The 16,918-nt window shown below is 37.6% G+C and overlaps 1 protein-coding gene across 3 annotated transcripts in view; it reads left to right on the top strand.

Moving 5' to 3' along the window:
* LOC148830660 (tripartite motif-containing protein 3-like) overlaps window positions 1–16,558 on the top strand; it is a 51,949-nt gene extending 35,391 nt beyond the window's left edge. For all 3 annotated transcript variants that reach the window (XM_088922542.1, XM_088922541.1, XM_088922543.1), the window contains 8 exons: window positions 237–966; window positions 1,475–1,578; window positions 2,069–2,236; window positions 2,972–3,140; window positions 5,713–5,772; window positions 6,857–6,927; window positions 7,426–7,566; window positions 9,095–16,558. In XM_088922542.1, coding sequence (XP_088778668.1) covers window positions 237–966; window positions 1,475–1,578; window positions 2,069–2,236; window positions 2,972–3,140; window positions 5,713–5,772; window positions 6,857–6,927; window positions 7,426–7,566; window positions 9,095–9,247 — 1,596 coding nt within the window. In that variant the 3' untranslated portion in view covers window positions 9,248–16,558. The remainder of the gene's footprint in view (window positions 1–236; window positions 967–1,474; window positions 1,579–2,068; window positions 2,237–2,971; window positions 3,141–5,712; window positions 5,773–6,856; window positions 6,928–7,425; window positions 7,567–9,094) is intronic.
* Window positions 16,559–16,918: the final 360 nt, after the last annotated feature.

The following is a 16,918-nucleotide window of genomic DNA, read 5'->3' as shown; positions in this document are numbered from 1 at the left end:
TTTTTCCCCATCGATGTCCTAATGTCACCTTCCCAGAACATCATGTCGCCATTTACATTGACAAAGAAAGCTTTTAGGTCTGAAACCAGGTCATATCAGTCATTTTATGAATGAAAATATTTTTGGAATAAAATTGTTAAAAATGTAAGTTCTAATACACTTGTCCACTAGTCCAGTTGTAAGGTGTAAGTTAAGGTTTTTAACTTACTCTCTGCTCTCCTCACCTCCTTCCTCAGGTACTGCAGGCGCAGCTGGCCTCTCTACTGCAGGGCAAAGAGCACATCCAGAGCAGCTGCAGCTTCACAGAGCAGGCCCTGAGCCATGGCAGCGCTACTGAGGTGCTCCTGGTCCGCAAGCAGATGAGTGAACGGGTCAGTGCCCTGGCCAGGCACGACTTCCCCGAGCACCCGCACGAGAACGCTCACCTGGACTGTCTGGTGGAGACCGAGGGGCTGCGACGCTCCATCCAGAACCTGGGAGTGCTTCTGACCACGAGCGCCGTGGGCCACACCAGCGTGGCCACAGGTGAGGGGCTCCGGCACGCCCTTGTGGGGCAGCACACCACAGTCACCGTGACCACCAAGGACAAGGAGGGGGAGCTGGTGAAGACGGGGAACGCCATCCTGCGTGCCGAGATCATCGCTCCGGACGGGAGCTACACTGAGGCTGAGGTGACGGACAACAAGAATGGCACATATGAAGTGGGCTACACCCTCCGCTCTGAGGGAGAGTTCTCTTTCTCCCTCAAGCTGTACGACCAGCCGGTGCGGGGCAGCCCCTTCCGCCTGCGTGCGGTCAAGCCGTCTGACGTACCCCAGTCACCTGACGACGTCAAGCGGCGGGTGAAGTCTCCCAGTGGCGGTGGGGGGCACGTGCGGCAGAAGGCAGTGCGCCGACCCTCCAGCATGTACAGTACAGGCAAGAAGAAGGAGAACCCCATCGAGGATGAAATGATCTACCGCGTTGGTGAGTTGAGACTCTGAATCTGACCAGACTCAAGGAAAGACCTATGGGAGTTATTGTCTTGTTGAAATAGTCCCAGGAGTGTACTTTCCTTCTGTGTTAGTGTACCTTGTAAAACCTCAAGGAATATTGAGCACAAAACAGTGGAAATACTTTCTAATTAAATTCTTCTTAAATGATTTTGCTTTGAAAACGAATTTTAATAGGTTCTCTAAAGCTGCATTATCAGTGGTACCAACCGAGGCTTTACAGTAGTTATCATTCATCTGTTTGTCAGGAGGTCAAGCTACTGAATAAGCAGAAAGTGGATACTTGCTTTTTTTCTGAAGTGTTTATTTCATAAACAATTTCGTTTCTCCAAACACTGGATCCAAAGCAACTGCATTATTCAGAAACCCCAGGCCCTAATTCTGAGCTACTGGACTTGTTTATTGTTTATTGTTTTAAAAGTTACGTTGTTCCACACACTTATCATTACCTTTAAGAACCCTTCTGTGTGTTTGTATGGCAGGGACCCGAGGCCGGGAGAAGGGAGAGTTCACTAATCTTCAGGGGATCTCTGCCTCCATCAATGGGCGCATTGTGGTGGCAGATAGCAACAATCAGTGCATTCAGGTGAGCTTTCAATGCATATTTATTTTTCGCAGGACCTTAGCCTTTACACTCATTGGTTTATTCTTTTCCTAATGTTGCACTTACACACTACTACTTGAAACTCAGCTACTTGTTTAAAAGTATGCACGTTGCTTAGTATAGACTACTTGTATCCTTTCTATTCCTAGCTCTTTAGTTGTTTTTTTTTCTCATTTGCACTGATTTTATACCTGTAAGGATACAAGCAAGATATGTGCCAGACTCTTTAATTAACTCATATTAGCACTTTCTTTGATAATTAATTGCTAACATAATAAGCACACTGAAAGTGTTTTTTGTTATGCACATTTAAATTTTACTGAAGTATAATCATTGGAAGAAATCTTAAATGTTTGTATCACATTAAGAACATTGACCTTCCCCTTTTGTTGATACTTTACCTCCTCATGATTTATTGGCCCGTCAGGAGTTTGAGAAAGCATCACTCTTTTTCCCCTGTCCTCCTACCAAGGTGTTCTCAAACGATGGGCAGTTTAAACTGAGGTTTGGGGTCAGAGGTCGCTCACCCGGGCAGCTCCAGCGCCCTACTGGTGTGACCGTGGATATGAATGGTGACATCATTGTGGCTGATTATGACAACAGATGGGTTAGCATTTTCACCTCAGACGGGAAATTCAAGGTGAGCGAGTTTGGTTGTGGATGATGTTTCTTTTCCAACAGTAGGATCCTAATATGTACAGCATATCCTGTCTTTTGCTGTAGATATATAAAATTCTAAAGCACCATCAAAAGAGTGGTTAAGGCAATTTAGCCCATTTAGGGTGAGGAGATGGAACTGTTCATTAATTCGTCCTTGATCGTTTGAGTGTACGAACAACCTATTACCTTGTGCAATGACAGCATCTAGAAGCTACGAATAGCTCACCTAGATGTTTGGATTTAGTATTTGTGACAATGTGCAATGTTGCAGAATGTGCATTGGCTTACTTTCCATTGGGGTTTAGTCACAATGAAATGTAATACAGTAATTTATTCCTAATGTGAACATACACTCAACATAACTGTGAGGATACTCACACTTATCGTTAAACAAGAACAAGCGTACCGTGTAATGAATTATGCTTCACGATAATAAAAGATAATTTTCTCATTATTACACGTGAAATATTTTTGTGTGTACATTTTATTTTTATTTGGCAATATGCTTTCGTAATTCCCTGCCCTTTCCCCTAACTTTTTTTTTGCATCCACGGTCAAACTATTACATGGCAGAATGTGTTTGACCTTGGTGCTAACTCAAATTCGGGTTTTTTAAAAGGATGAATGCCGCGTTGATCAAAATCACTTTGTGATGCCTCAAAAGCCTGACAAATTGCTGAAAGATGAATTTTTACCGACTGTCGTCTTCTTTCAGAATAAAATCGGAGCTGGCCGCCTCATGGGGCCAAAGGGAGTAGCTGTAGATCGCAATGGGCACATCATTGCTGTTGACAACAAGGCCTGCTGTGTCTTCATCTTCCAGTCGAACGGCAAACTCGTGACTAAGTTTGGAGCAAGGGGCACATCAGACAGGCAGTTTGCAGGTACACTGGGCAGAAATAAGGAGCTCTGATGACTTTTCTTTGGCATATATGTCACTATGTAAAACCCTTGGTGTTAAGAAGAAGACTGTATAAGAATACAAACAGGCTTTCCAGGTCTATTTAAATAGACAGATATGTTCTTTTGAGCTGTGCTGCAAGGATAAAACGGGCTTGGCATATAGAAATCTTTTCCTACCAAAGACGAGTTCATACAGAATTCATTCAATTTGCTATACTAATTTTGCATCAGCTTGTTGTATATACAGTATATTATTAAAGCATTTTAGATTTTATTTTGCCGCTTTATTTTACTTTAAAAACTTTGCTGAGCGTGTGGAAGGTTGCAGATTAGCTCTCGAACAATCACTTTAGTAAAAAACGATTTCGCTCAGAGGAAACAAATACAAAGAACTGGCCTGATTTTTATAGCAGATGCGTACTTTGAAAGATGACATCTTTTATAATCTGACTTCCTTTTCTTGTCAGTTAGATTTTCTAACATTTTCTTACATTGTGGCGTCAGTACTTCCAATAGAATTTCAGTCCTCTTAATACAGCTTTTCTCCTGTATTACAGCACATTACTGATGTAAGCCAAACTCTTTAATTCTGCAAAGAATGTTTTCCAGTAAATTTCATTTTGTATTAGTCATTTGGTGGAACAAATTCAAGGACTTTGTTTTGGCCTAGAAAGCTTTTCTTTTTTCATCTTATTAAATTGTGACTTTTTTTCCCTCGGTGGTATTGCCACATACACAGAAACATGAAGAGAACTGGGCCAGATTTACAAATGCTTGTGATCCAGTGCACTGTTAGAAAGATGCTACATGTTAAACAGCCAACATTTCATATATTCACCTATTTTATTTTCTATTCTTTCATGCATATAATTGTTTTTTTTCATTATTTCATTGTTGTTTTCATCTATTCCTTTTTCTCTTTAGTTATATGAATGCATTGGGCAGGGTCTTGGGATCAGTGAGCATCCTCCAGTCCCATAATCAAATCATCTACTGTGGTGTGCCTTCTTAAATAACCTCTTTCACAGGTTTACTGAAGTTAGAAATAACAGCCTTGCGTTGGGTAGCCTGGTTTCAGCTAACTAATACCAAGCGCAATATTTCCTGTGCAGATGTCTAGCCAAGAGCTACAGTATCCCCGTGTCCAGTCTTCACTCGAAGGGAATCACCCTTTTATGGCTTCTGATGTGTGCTGACACAGTCTGGTGTGAATTTGGAAAAGAAGAAATGTCAGATTTGCACATGAAGATGTTTTGCTCATGGTGGGCAAGGTAAATCCAGGTGACTAGAAGCTGATTGATCAGGATACTGTAGGTCAGTGCTTGAAAAGGGAATATACAGCACCAGGGCTGTCTGTGCTGATGACACAGCTAAAATAGTACAGGGCATCCAGTTCTGAGCTGTTGTACAGTGGTTTTAATGAATGAAAAGATCTAGATTTTTGTTTAGATTTCTACTTGTAATTACGAGACAAAGTACGAATTAGATGTCAGAGAACCCAGAGTGAGGGATTCTCACACTTTGTTGGGCTGTATTTTCAACATGGGTAATAAGGGCAGAATGAAAGGCTCTGGAGGATGCCCGCTGGTCATTAGTTTTGCTGTATGGTAATAGGAGTCAGGGAGAGATCAGAAGAATTCTTAACGCCAGAGATGATGATAAACCAAATACACCTCTGGCCCACCACTGTAGATTTTTTTTAAATATTGACACTTCCTTTGTGTTGCAGGAATGCCTTTTTGTTTTACAGAACCCTTGTACCCAGATGTAACCTTGATACTAAGTGCTGGGCTCCCAGTGGCCAGTGGCTACAATATTGGGAACTCCCTAGTTCAGTACTGACCCACAGGCAAATGGCAGACAATGCATTACTGGCTCTGGAAGCATAATACAAGTTCTATCGCCTTCCCTGACCAGAACAATCCTCTGGTCTCAATCCTGTTGAAAACTGGTAGAACCTCTCAACAACTTCAGCTGAAGACAATCCTGCTTGAAGCATGGCATGAAATTGAACTTTCCAAGGAGTTGCTACTGAGAGGGGGTCATAATGTTTTAACCAATTAATATACTTTACGTTTGCTAGATGGGACTTGTAAAAACAAACAGAAAAAATGCTACTTGCAGCTGAAAAAAAAACCCTGCAGTTTGTCTGAGTTCTTGGCTAACTCAGATCTGCAGATCACCTTATTTCTATATTATTTCATTTAAGAGAAGGTTTTAAATTATGTTCTGTTAAGATATTTTAGCAAAAGGAAATTTGTGGAAAATATACCTGAAATAATGAATCATGACATTTCAGTGATGTGATTTAACCCAGTCCAAGGATGTCCCTGGGGGTTATACTGTTTGATGCAGTAACGTGTCTGTTGAGTAGAAGAACGCAAGTTGCTGGTTGATGCCATCAGTCATCAAGGTGTGCCACTTTGTGCTTGCATGAGTTTCTCAATTTCATTTTTATCCTCTACTTCAAGTGCTGGAGCTGCTAAAAAGGGAGAGTGCAGGAAGACCCTTTTTTTTCATTTCTGACCTTACCTTTTTTTTTATTCCTTTTAGAAAAAAGTGGTGCAAACTTTGCACTGGAGCAAAAGCTTAGTAAATCTGGCCCCGTGTTCAGTAAGTATTGTGTGCTTTAATTCCCAAGGCTGTGCTTTCAGTTTTTACAAGTCTTATAAACACTTTCATTAACTTTATATACTGTACAGTATACAGTACATGTTAGAACTACCTTCAGTTTTAATTTGCAGGGGGTTGGTTTATTAGGTCCAGTTAAAAATTGGTGGATTAACTAACTGCATTCGAATAGAAACTTATAGAAAATATTCTAATGCAGTTACACATTCAATGGAAAAACACAATTTTAGTTATAAAGCCTTAAACTTTCTTAATTACTTTTAGTATTGCATTAGTTTTGGGAAAACCTGGTTGGGTGGAAGATTTGTTTCCTTATTGGCAAGTTGAATTTGTTTCATCCATTTCTCACCCAGAAAGAGCCTATTAGTCAATATATTTTTTACAGCTTTTCTTCTGTGAGAGTCAGCTGTCTCAGTATTCAGTATTCCAACTCGTTTTTTGACGACACAATTTGAATAATCATTTTCTATTGATCCAATGCTAAGATGTTCTTAGGTAGCTTTAATGCCTTTCCCACTATAATTATTTGCCAGTTAAACATATAGATATATCTACTATCACCAGATATTAAGATTTAAATTACTTAAGTCTACTGAAGTGAATAGGTAATTCTGTACCAGTGAAAGTCCTAGACTTGTAAAAACCAAACAAAAAATGCTACTTGCAGCTGAAAAACAATTTGTCTCAGTTCTTGGCTAACACTGGCAGTCATGTTTTTATTTCTTACTGGAGCATTTAAGAGGAAGATCTGCAGATCACCTTATTTCTATATTATTTAATTTAAGAGAAGGTTTTAAATTATGTTCTGTTAAGATATTTAACCAAAAGGTGATTTGTGGATAATATACACATAATGAATCATGAAATTTCTTCCCGGAAAAGTATTTCAACCTGACATGTAAGACTTTTTTGTGAGGAACACAAGGATATTTGCCTGAAACCCAGCTGCAGGTTATCTACAATCACTCCAGTGGGCAACGAAATGAGAATTCAGTACCTTTTGTTTGTCATGACCATGGATTCTCTCTCCTTTCTCTTGCCATCCTTTCTCCTCTTGTGTCTTAAGGCCCTCACTTCGTTGCAGTAAATAACAAGAATGAAATTGTGGTGACAGACTTTCATAATCACTCTGTCAAGGTAAGTTGGATATTTTTCCACTTGCAGATTTTATAATAAACTTTCACTGACCTTTTGGGGCGGAGGGGTAGCACTGTGGCTAAGGATCTGCGTCTGTGGCTAGAAGGTTGCCGGATCAAATCCCACTGCTGGCAGAGGAATCCTACTCTGTTGGGCCCCTGAGCAAGGGCCTTAACCCCAGTTGCTCCAGGGGCACTGTATAAATGGCTGACCCTGCGCTCTGACCCCAAGCTTCTCTATGGAGAGGAAGCTGGGGTATGTGAAAAGACAAATTCCTAATGCAAGAAATTGTATATGGCCAATAATGTGATCTTATCTTATCCTGTTACATTGTCTCTTATGATATTGTATTGAATAAGAAATTACTCATTATTTATAAATCAAAGTCAAGCTCAGGTTGTAGAATGTACAGTGAGTATTGAATCCTGGATTCTTTGTTTAGGATACCACCCCTTTAGCAGGTTGTTTGGCAACTCAAGTTTGTCTTCATTTCCTCAGGTGTATAGTGCTGATGGAGAGTTCCTTTTCAAATTTGGCTCTCACGGAGAAGGAAATGGTCAGTTCAATGCTCCAACAGGGGTGGCCGTTGATGCAAATGGTAACATCATCGTGGCAGACTGGGGAAACAGCCGAATACAGGTGAGCTTCAGATAGATTTGTTGCTTTATTGAACTGCTTGAAGAGTATTGGTTTTGTGGCTCAATTCAGAGTGGCCTGTGGGATAGAATGAACTTTATTTAGACCAGAAGCATTTGCTTTAATAATCTTTTGTCAATCACTATGGTGGCCAGGCTGGATAAAACTCAGTTACCTGGATAATTCTGAAGTTAATTCTAATTCTTTAGGCTAATTAGTTTCCACTATATATCCTCCAGCATGCTACACAGTAGAGACAATATGTTCCTTTAACAAATATTCAGTATACCAAACTACGTTTTGACAAATTTACATTTTCTCATCGGTCCATAACTTTCTTCTTCTGTATGTATGTATGTCTGTATGTTCCTTTTTTTTCACCTGGCTGAAGAATTTTTTTTTCATATCCACAAATCCTGTTATCCCAACAGTTCTCAGTCTTTTTATTGTTGAAAAGAACACTTAAATGTCTCTTATTATATTCAGCTGTGGTGATTTCTCAGGGTAATTAATTTTCTCTTAAAGTTTCTAAGCTTTTGCATACTTCTCTTCCTCTTTTGATAATGTGATTGCCCATTAGTGAGAATGCTTATCAGAATTATTTTCATTTTGTTACTTTATAGTGAGCCCTTTATCCAGCACTGGGCTGAAAATGAAAGAATGTTGTATTATTATAATGGCAGCACTTGGGGAAAAATGGCTGTAAATTACTAATGAATTCTTACTTGATAACACCTGGATATCTCAGTTACGTGTTCTGATTTCGGGAGACATTGTGCTTCAATGATTATGTGATTAAGTGTTGATATGACAATGATTATTATCCATCTGTCCTAACTGCTCCTTCCAGTAAAAGGCCATGGGGCAGCTGGAGACTATCCTGGCAAACAAGGCACCCAAGGCAGGATACACCCTGGATGGGATGCCAATTCATCACAGGGCACACACAGACACAAACACACATGCACTCACACCAGGGCCAATCTTTCCAGAAGCCAGTTAGTACGTCTTTGAATTGTCCAAGAAAACTGGAGCACCCGGAGGAAACCCACGCAAACATAGGGAGAACATACAAACTCCACACAGATAGCACTGTAGTTCTGGAATTGAACTCGGGGCCCCAAGGCTGTGCAATGCTAACCACTGCTCCACCGTGTTATCTGATGTTTTAAAGTATTTTAAATAAAATTGATGGCTGGAGGGTTGATTTCAAATGCGAGTTCAGACTTTCCAGTAAATGTCCTTGTATATAAAGGGGTCTCGAGGTCAATAATCCAAATAAAATTAGATTTATTATTGATCACAATTATTTGTACTAATGTTTGTTTTGGGGTTTTTTTTGCATTTCCAAGTATTACCTGTACTGCATGCCTGCATTAATCTGAAGTTTCCACAAAAATGTACATCTTATTTCTACTGTACTTAATGAAAACCCACCTTCAACAGCTCCAAACTGTAGACCATTCTAAGAGAGTAGTAGCATGTTACCTTAATAAGAATGTGCTCACTGTTCAAGTTTGATGCCTTTCAGGTATTTGACAGCTCAGGATCCTTCCTGTCCTACATTAACACCACAGCAGACCCCCTGTATGGACCCCAAGGCCTGGCACTGACCTCTGATGGACACGTTGTGGTTGCAGACTCGGGGAACCACTGCTTCAAAGTCTACCGTTATCTGCAGTAAAGCCAGCAAAATTTTCCTGAGATTTGCCAAACAAGCACTGACCGGAGACATATAAAATGGTGCATTTTTTATGTTACTTTGCACATTAGCAAATCTGGAAATCATAAAACCTAAGCTCTCACCTGACAAGAAGAAGAAAAAAACATCTGCTTTATGTGGGTTTCTGCTAACAGTGTGAGAAACTTCAACCACAAGAGCTAACGGACTCGTAATTCTATTTTATTTAAGAAAAATACAATTCTTTTATCAGGTGAATTGAAGGATAAAAGTAAAACATGTCTGTAGATATAAAAAAGCTAACCACATACATTGGCATGTGGATAAAGAAACAAGTTAAAACATTTCTGTAGCAAAAGAAACAAGCTGGAGAGTTGAGGAGTAGTAGCGTTTCCAAATGCATGACATTTGTAGCTTATCAGAGCAGCCATGGAGAGAGCAGTGCTAATTTATCAGTAGCTTATCCAGTTTTAAAAAAAAAAACATAAAAAAGATGGTCGTCCTCTTCTCAAGATATGAGTAGAATAAGGAGGCAGCAACGTTGCTCTTTACATTCATTTCACTGAGAAAGTAATTTAATTTTTTAAAGAAATAAATCACATCAATCTGTTCACTTAATTCTCAAGTACCATCTGTGCATTTACGTTTGTTGTATATTTATTCTATATTTATATATAGTATATGCTGTATATGATATCAATCACTAATTCTTCGTCTACAGTTTCAAATTCTCCTAAAACCTTCAATAAATCAAAATCAGGCTAGTATTTTGTGTGGAAGGCTGCTGATGGCAAAGTTGAGTTCTGGACTTCCCCAGCCTTGAACTTTTGAGATCTCTGTAGTATTTATTGCAAAAATTTGACAGCACAATTCACCATTTTTATAAAAAAAATCCAAAAAAAAGAAAAAAACAGAATGGATTTAGTTTTGTCTTAATTTATTTCCTTTTTTCTACATGGTTTTATTTTTTGAAGGTTATTTTTCTAATTTTTAAATGTTTGATTTGCCAAACATCAACTTTATCGGACTTTATTAACATCCATCTGCTCATTATTAGCTCCAATTCAGTTCTGTAAAGTCAGTTTCCATGGCAAACAATAACAGGAACCAATACTGGAACAAAATTACTCAGCGTTAATGCTTCAAATCCTAGATTTCAAATCTCTTACACTTGACCAAAGAAATACCATGTTCAAAACGTTCTATTGAAGTATTCTCAACATTTTTAAAGTGAAAGAAAACATTGAGTAGCTGGTATTTGATGGATTCTACCAGTTTCTTGTGATATGGTTCTACTGGTCATCCAAGCCCTGTGTATAGTATATGGTATCTGGTTGTATTAATTCCTGAACAATTCCTTGAAATACATGTCCATAGAAAACAGAGCTGCCTCAACATTATACATTCAATTGAAACAAAGTGTGAAGTGTTCAAATGTATACATAATGGAGGTGAGATCTCTGCAATAGCATTTAAGAGTCCAGATTGTTTTGTGGAATTAAAAACAGTTTAAGATGAATCTGGAGTACAATAAGTGACAAAAAAGTGGACTTGTGTTAGAAAACTACAGGTATGGAGGAGTTTTTTATTTGGCTCACTGCCAAGTAAAATTCATATTGAATCTCATTCCTCAAAGGCTTGCATTCCATTAAATCAAAAAGCTTGTAGGAATGGGTACCGTTCCTTCTGTAAATAGATCTATTTTTTTCATGAATTAGCACAGAACATTAGTGAACATTGGCTCGCTAAAGTTGGGGCTTGTTCTTGTCGCTGAAAAGTGTAGGAATTTTTTTCATTGCTGCAAAGAGATTGAGGAGACTTGTTTTCTTCCTTTAGCCAGTTGTAAGTCTAGCCATCCTTCACTTCATGTATAGTATTTTCTGTATCTGACTCATGAGTGTGGTAGTGGAATGCATTTGCTTGGAGAAGCCTTCATTTAATTTTCTGTCAAATGAAATCTGTAAAAATCTGCCTGTTTCTGGGTTTTAAACATTTTAAAACATCAGTTTTTGTAACTAAGAAACACGTGGCCTAAATTGGTTTGGATACTGCCAGGGCTGTACAAGGTCCAGTAACAATAAGAAATATTAGCAATCAAACCACTTAAACGGTTGATATAAGACACATTGTAAATACTAACCCAACTTTAAAAGTGTCATATTGATTGAAAATCTAGACATCCCATATAATAGAATCATTATTGATGAAGTTAATTTCAGCAGGTTTGTAGTATTTGTGCTGTATCCTCTTGTGGGCTTCCCTACATGAGATAAACACTTTTCTCACAGGCTAGGGGGCGTATACAGTACATACATTAAGCAAAGCCTAAAGTAAAGGTGGTTTCCCTTTGTGTTATGCCTTGACTAAAGCTGTCTTTGGTTATATTTTGCTAATATGAAAGAGACCTGTACTAGGAAGTTAATATGAAACGCACAATTCGGTATGTCATGAGTATTTTCTAGGCTGGTAAAAAACAAGATAAATAAAATCTATCAAAAATATATTGAAAACACCATATTAGTCAGTGCTGTCATTTAAATTGACAGTGAATTGTATATTAACATCCACAGAGCAGGTCATAAAAGTATCTTAACACTCCTGTCACTTTTCTTTAGTATTTAATTTTTTTTGTTGTTTTTTTTTCTGAACACCTTATATACTGTGCATTCAATTCACGGTATGGTCATATTTTCTAACCCCAATCATGTGCAGTGTTATGGTCATTAACTTCTACCAGTGCATGAAACAAGACTTCGAGCAGAATTTTGTCACAAGTTATCAAGAAAGAGACATTGTCTACATTAAACACTATGTAATTGTTTATTTGAATGGTAGAATTTTATCTATTTGAAAAAGTTAACAAACATTGAATTGGAAAAAGTCACTTGTTTCAGTCCTCTTTTTTAGGGCACTTTGGATTTTTTGGCTATTGAATAGACATAGACTCTGAATTATGTTCAACCTCCAACAGTTCAAAATGAGGTGGCAAATTGTAAAATAAATGTGGGGCGATTTGCTTTGGAAAATCTTTGTAACAGCGGATTATTGATCTCAGCGTAATAAATACGTTTGGCCAGGAGTCTTTATTTCAGCATCCATAAACCACATAATGTACTGCCCATAAAAAAAAACTTTTAAAAGTGACAAAATCACTGACCTATCAGGAAAATGACAATCTTCTTTTGTAGGTAGTTGACTGGCGTTCCATTCCAACAACAGGACGTCTACTGTTAAAGTCACAAGCTTGTGGTGTGTGTGGTCACTGCTGGAAATAATACAAGCTTTACATTTGTGATGCATGCTTTGTGCCATGTTCCAGATGCTGTTTTGTGGTTGCCGTGAATCACTACAAGTGATTTACTTAAACAGCTAGACACTCCCTATCAGATGATCTGTTGTAAACAGCAGCTACTGCGTCATTCTGCCTTTCTGCACCACACTTTCTTACCTTCATCTGGTTAAAAACCTATAGGACAAAACCTATATTCGTCATTTAATCCTTGGCTCCATTGCTGGAAAGTGTGTCTGACGTAACTTTATCCAGCCCCTAACATACCAATGGCATACAGTCTTTACTGTATTCATAAGAGGGAGCTTGTTTGTTCTGTCCTGTTCTGTTCAATTTTTTCCCTTGGTTTTCAACAGTCTTGACATTCAAAAGGTTAATTCACCTTATTACCTGTGCCCACTCCACTCTCACTAATGAGGTGATTTAATGCTCATGCAACTGTTGCTGAAACACTGGATGATCAATCATTCAAAATGACATCACAAACATCCATTTAATATGTAAATATGTATTTTTTTTCTAGAAATACACATGCAAAGAATGGTTTCTTCTGATGCTTTGTTATATAATAAAGAAGTGCCCCCAAATGGTAAGTCAATACTGGTCTTAATAGAAAAGGTTCACTTTACTGAGGCTTGATATTTGAACAAGCTTAAGTCAGGAGGAACAGAGCTATGAGTGTCCTGGTTTGCCACAGAAACTGTTTGACAGAAGCCATTAAGTAACACAATGAACTGAAAATCTGAAACAGAAGAACTTGAAGCTCCTCGTTTTGGAACACTAGTAAATGTTAATTAAGGTGAAGCACAAATTTTAAAAACAAGTTGAGGAGAAAAAAAAAGAATGGAGCAGTGGATTGTTATACAAATGCAGCAGATTTTTACATGCTTTGATAGAAGACAAAAGTAGTTTGTTACCAGGCCTTACTAGTTTTCTTGTTTCATGTACCATTTAATTTCATGGTAATAATTCATTGTAAATTCTGCTGAACTATCAGGATTATTTGTCATGGTCATTGGACACTACACCTCTAAAGCGGCAAAATGTTTATCTAAACCAAAAAAGTAAAGCTGAACCAATTCAACAAATTGCATTACTGAATGCTGCAGGGTTGATAAAGCATTAATAAACTGATTAAGCATTATCTTATCAAGGGGATGATTGTGATTTATTTCAAGTTTTTACACAAGCATATTTGTTTCTTTGATGTATCACATGCGAGTTTGATCTTAAATAACATCATGCGTAAACTGTTAAAAAGATGTTTCTGAAAGAGTACATGCAGAAAACATTGGAATGACTCTTAAGGTTTGCTTCTCTTAAAATAATGTCATACTTGTACAGTATGTACTGTAAGTGTGTTTGCTGGCAGGTCTTTACAAAACTTTGCTGGTACAGTATATTATCACTTTGAAAAGAATCAAACAAAATATTTTTACTTTTCAGAAGGGCTTGCATTGAGCAGTATCTTTGTAAGACACATTGTAAAACTGTAAAGTAAGGAACTGATCGGTCGAAGGGTTCTTTACTGTTTTCTATAATGTTTTCATGTCTACAGAAGAATTAATGTGAAGCGATCCTTGCTTAAGATTTGAAGCTGTGAGTGAAAAGCTGGCACTTTCTCTTCTACCCTCTGGCAGAATGGAAGTTGACACTAAATGTTAATTCAAATGTTATAATTAAAATCCTTTTAATAATGTAAATGGATAATTTAACCTAAAGTCTCAATAATCATAAGGCATTTTCATAGTGCTACGTAATTGAAAATCTTTCAATAGTGGCACTTTAACATTTCACGGAGATGCCTAATACAATTTTAAGGGTGGATTTGTTGGATCTGGGGTTCTGGCATATTATAAGCTTCATCCCAGTAATAATGTAAGGTTTGGTAAACTGTTATTGTCTTCATCTGTTCAGCGGGATAGAAAATTATTTAATCTTCCTTACTTCTAACTTCTTCTGAAGTTAGTTGGCCTTATTTTAAAAATGAACTAGTACCTTTAATGGAGAGTAGATAAAATGTTTGCCTTTTTGTTTTAGTAGACATGAGGCTCAACCAAATTCACTCTCTGTTGAGACTAATGGAAGTCATTTTGTGGTGCTGTTAAAATTTGAAAGATGGTTGAAGTTATGTGAAAAAGAGATGTAAATGTTAAATGTGGCTTGGATCATAATTTGTGTACTTGTATGCATTTCAGCCTTTTTTTGACAATTTTCCTGCCCCATTCATAGGAATCCATTTTGTGTGCTCAAGTTTAAGCACGGTTCTGTATCCTCAGAGTCATGCCACAACAAACCCATTCCTGTAGTGTGTGGGTATTCTACAGCTAGTGCCTAACAGACATCCAACCCAAATTCTAAAAAAAAACTTTAGTTTAGAAAACCTGGACCTGTACTGTAAGAAACTTATAGGTTGGTAATTGTAATCCCTTGAAGTTGTTCTAAAAATGTACTGAAGCTAAAAATCTCTGGTGTTAGACAGCACTGCATAGAATGCTTTGATTTGAACTAGCCATTCTTAAACTGAATTCAGTTTGGCAGTAGGGTGTCACTTGGCCCCATAATACTCTGAGAGAGAACAGGATTTTAAACTTTTGTCTTTGCTACCGTTACCGGAAGTGATTAACATCAGAAAATATTAATTTCCTAAACCACAGCCGTGCTCAGATAATGCGCTTTGCTTGCTACACTGTGCTAATGATATGATGAACGTCATTGCAATCATGAGTCAGGGCACGGATTCCTTGTAACGTTTGGAATCGGTCGTGGAAACAAAGTAAACCGTGGCTTTAAACCGTGGAGAAACTCACCAACAACAGAATACAGTTTTTAATGCAAGAAAGACAAGATTTCAAATTCAAAGTTAACAATTCCGTCTATCAAAGCTTCAATATGATGAGTTTTAATGTGTCTGTCCATTTTTCATGTCACCTGTGACCATGGAGCCCGTTGACCTCCCTATCTGAAATAAATGAGACCTTTCTGAAAGTCTGAAAGTGGCTTTTATGCCGGATTTTTCATTTGCCTAGAAAACCCAATCTGAGGATGATGCTGAAACATACAATGAGCCCCAGGGGGCTGAGTTATCTATTCAAGGCTTTACAGGCTGCCTGCTCAGTATCCAAGTGAAAATGAAGTAATTTAACATCCATGCTGTCAGTGCTGATGCCAAGGCTCTCCAGTTAACAAATGTTCTAAAATCTGAAAAGAATGAGTTCACATCCTTGCTTTCTTATCTAGCTCTTTTTTTCTTTCTGGATAGGTATAACTTAACCACAGTGAGCAGAGTCTGCTAAATAAACTCTAGATCACACAAACTGGGCATGTTATTACCCTAGGTACTGCATCAGCAAGACAAACAGTTTCTGGTAAAGAACACAGGCAAAATTGTGTAGTTTCAATAATGGGGCTTCCTAAACTGATAGGAACTACTTTTCTGATTATATTTTTTGTGAAAGACTCTTGATATGATGTTGGGCATTTTAGTATAATTTGCACTTATAGCCCCAGATAATTTGTTTTGGCAATATACAGGTATCCATTCTGTAAATATTGCTCAGAGGCAAAACTGATAGAGTTCATGGGGGAAAAAAAAACTTGAATTTCACTTGAAGGTTAGATTTAAGTTTTTGCCACTATTGTTTTCAATCCAGTAGCAGAATATCTGTTTAGTAAAGACTTGTATTACATCATCCTTTGAACATACAATAATCACAGTATTTTGAATCCTGGTAAAACAAAACTTTCCCTTTTAAATCATGGAGTCATATGGTCACCCTCTTTCTCCTATGACTGAATGAATGTATACATTAGAGTTTCAATGTATCGCACCCACAGCCATAGCGTAGCTGTAGAATCCAGATGGTATAGCTATAGACGCCAGCACTGGTCTGTTGTTTTAGTAGCCTATTGTCACTGTAAAACTGAATACAGTAATTTACTCCTTTTACTAAGAGAACCATGTTATGGAAAAATAAAAATATTTATGTTTTAAACACAGAAATGATATTAAATGGTTTATCTATTAAATGTGTATGTTGTGCTGTTTTCCCAGTTATATTGAACCAAACAAATAATGTTTTATAGGGTGTCGTTCATGTAGAAATGATAGAGATGTTAAAGTTCCTGGGGTAATATACAGAATATAATATATATATATACTGTACATTTTCTGTGTGAGATTTTTATATGGCAGTCTGAAACCCAAACACAGAAAAGGGGATTCACACCAAAAAAGCACAGTTCTGCTTTATGTGGAGCTCTGCTGTGTATTATTTCTGTCAGTGTTCTGCACATTATTGATTATGCAGGATAATTTAGTTTAATTTTGTTGTTTTGTGTTAATTTTATCATGAAAAAGTTTAGTGTTGCGTTACAAAATGTTT

The sequence above is a fragment of the Atractosteus spatula genome, chromosome 7 (genome assembly GCF_055471065.1).
Source record: "Atractosteus spatula isolate fAtrSpa1 chromosome 7, fAtrSpa1.hap1, whole genome shotgun sequence".
NCBI lineage: Eukaryota > Metazoa > Chordata > Actinopteri > Semionotiformes > Lepisosteidae > Atractosteus > Atractosteus spatula.
This window is presented reverse-complemented; position numbering and strand designations above follow the sequence as displayed.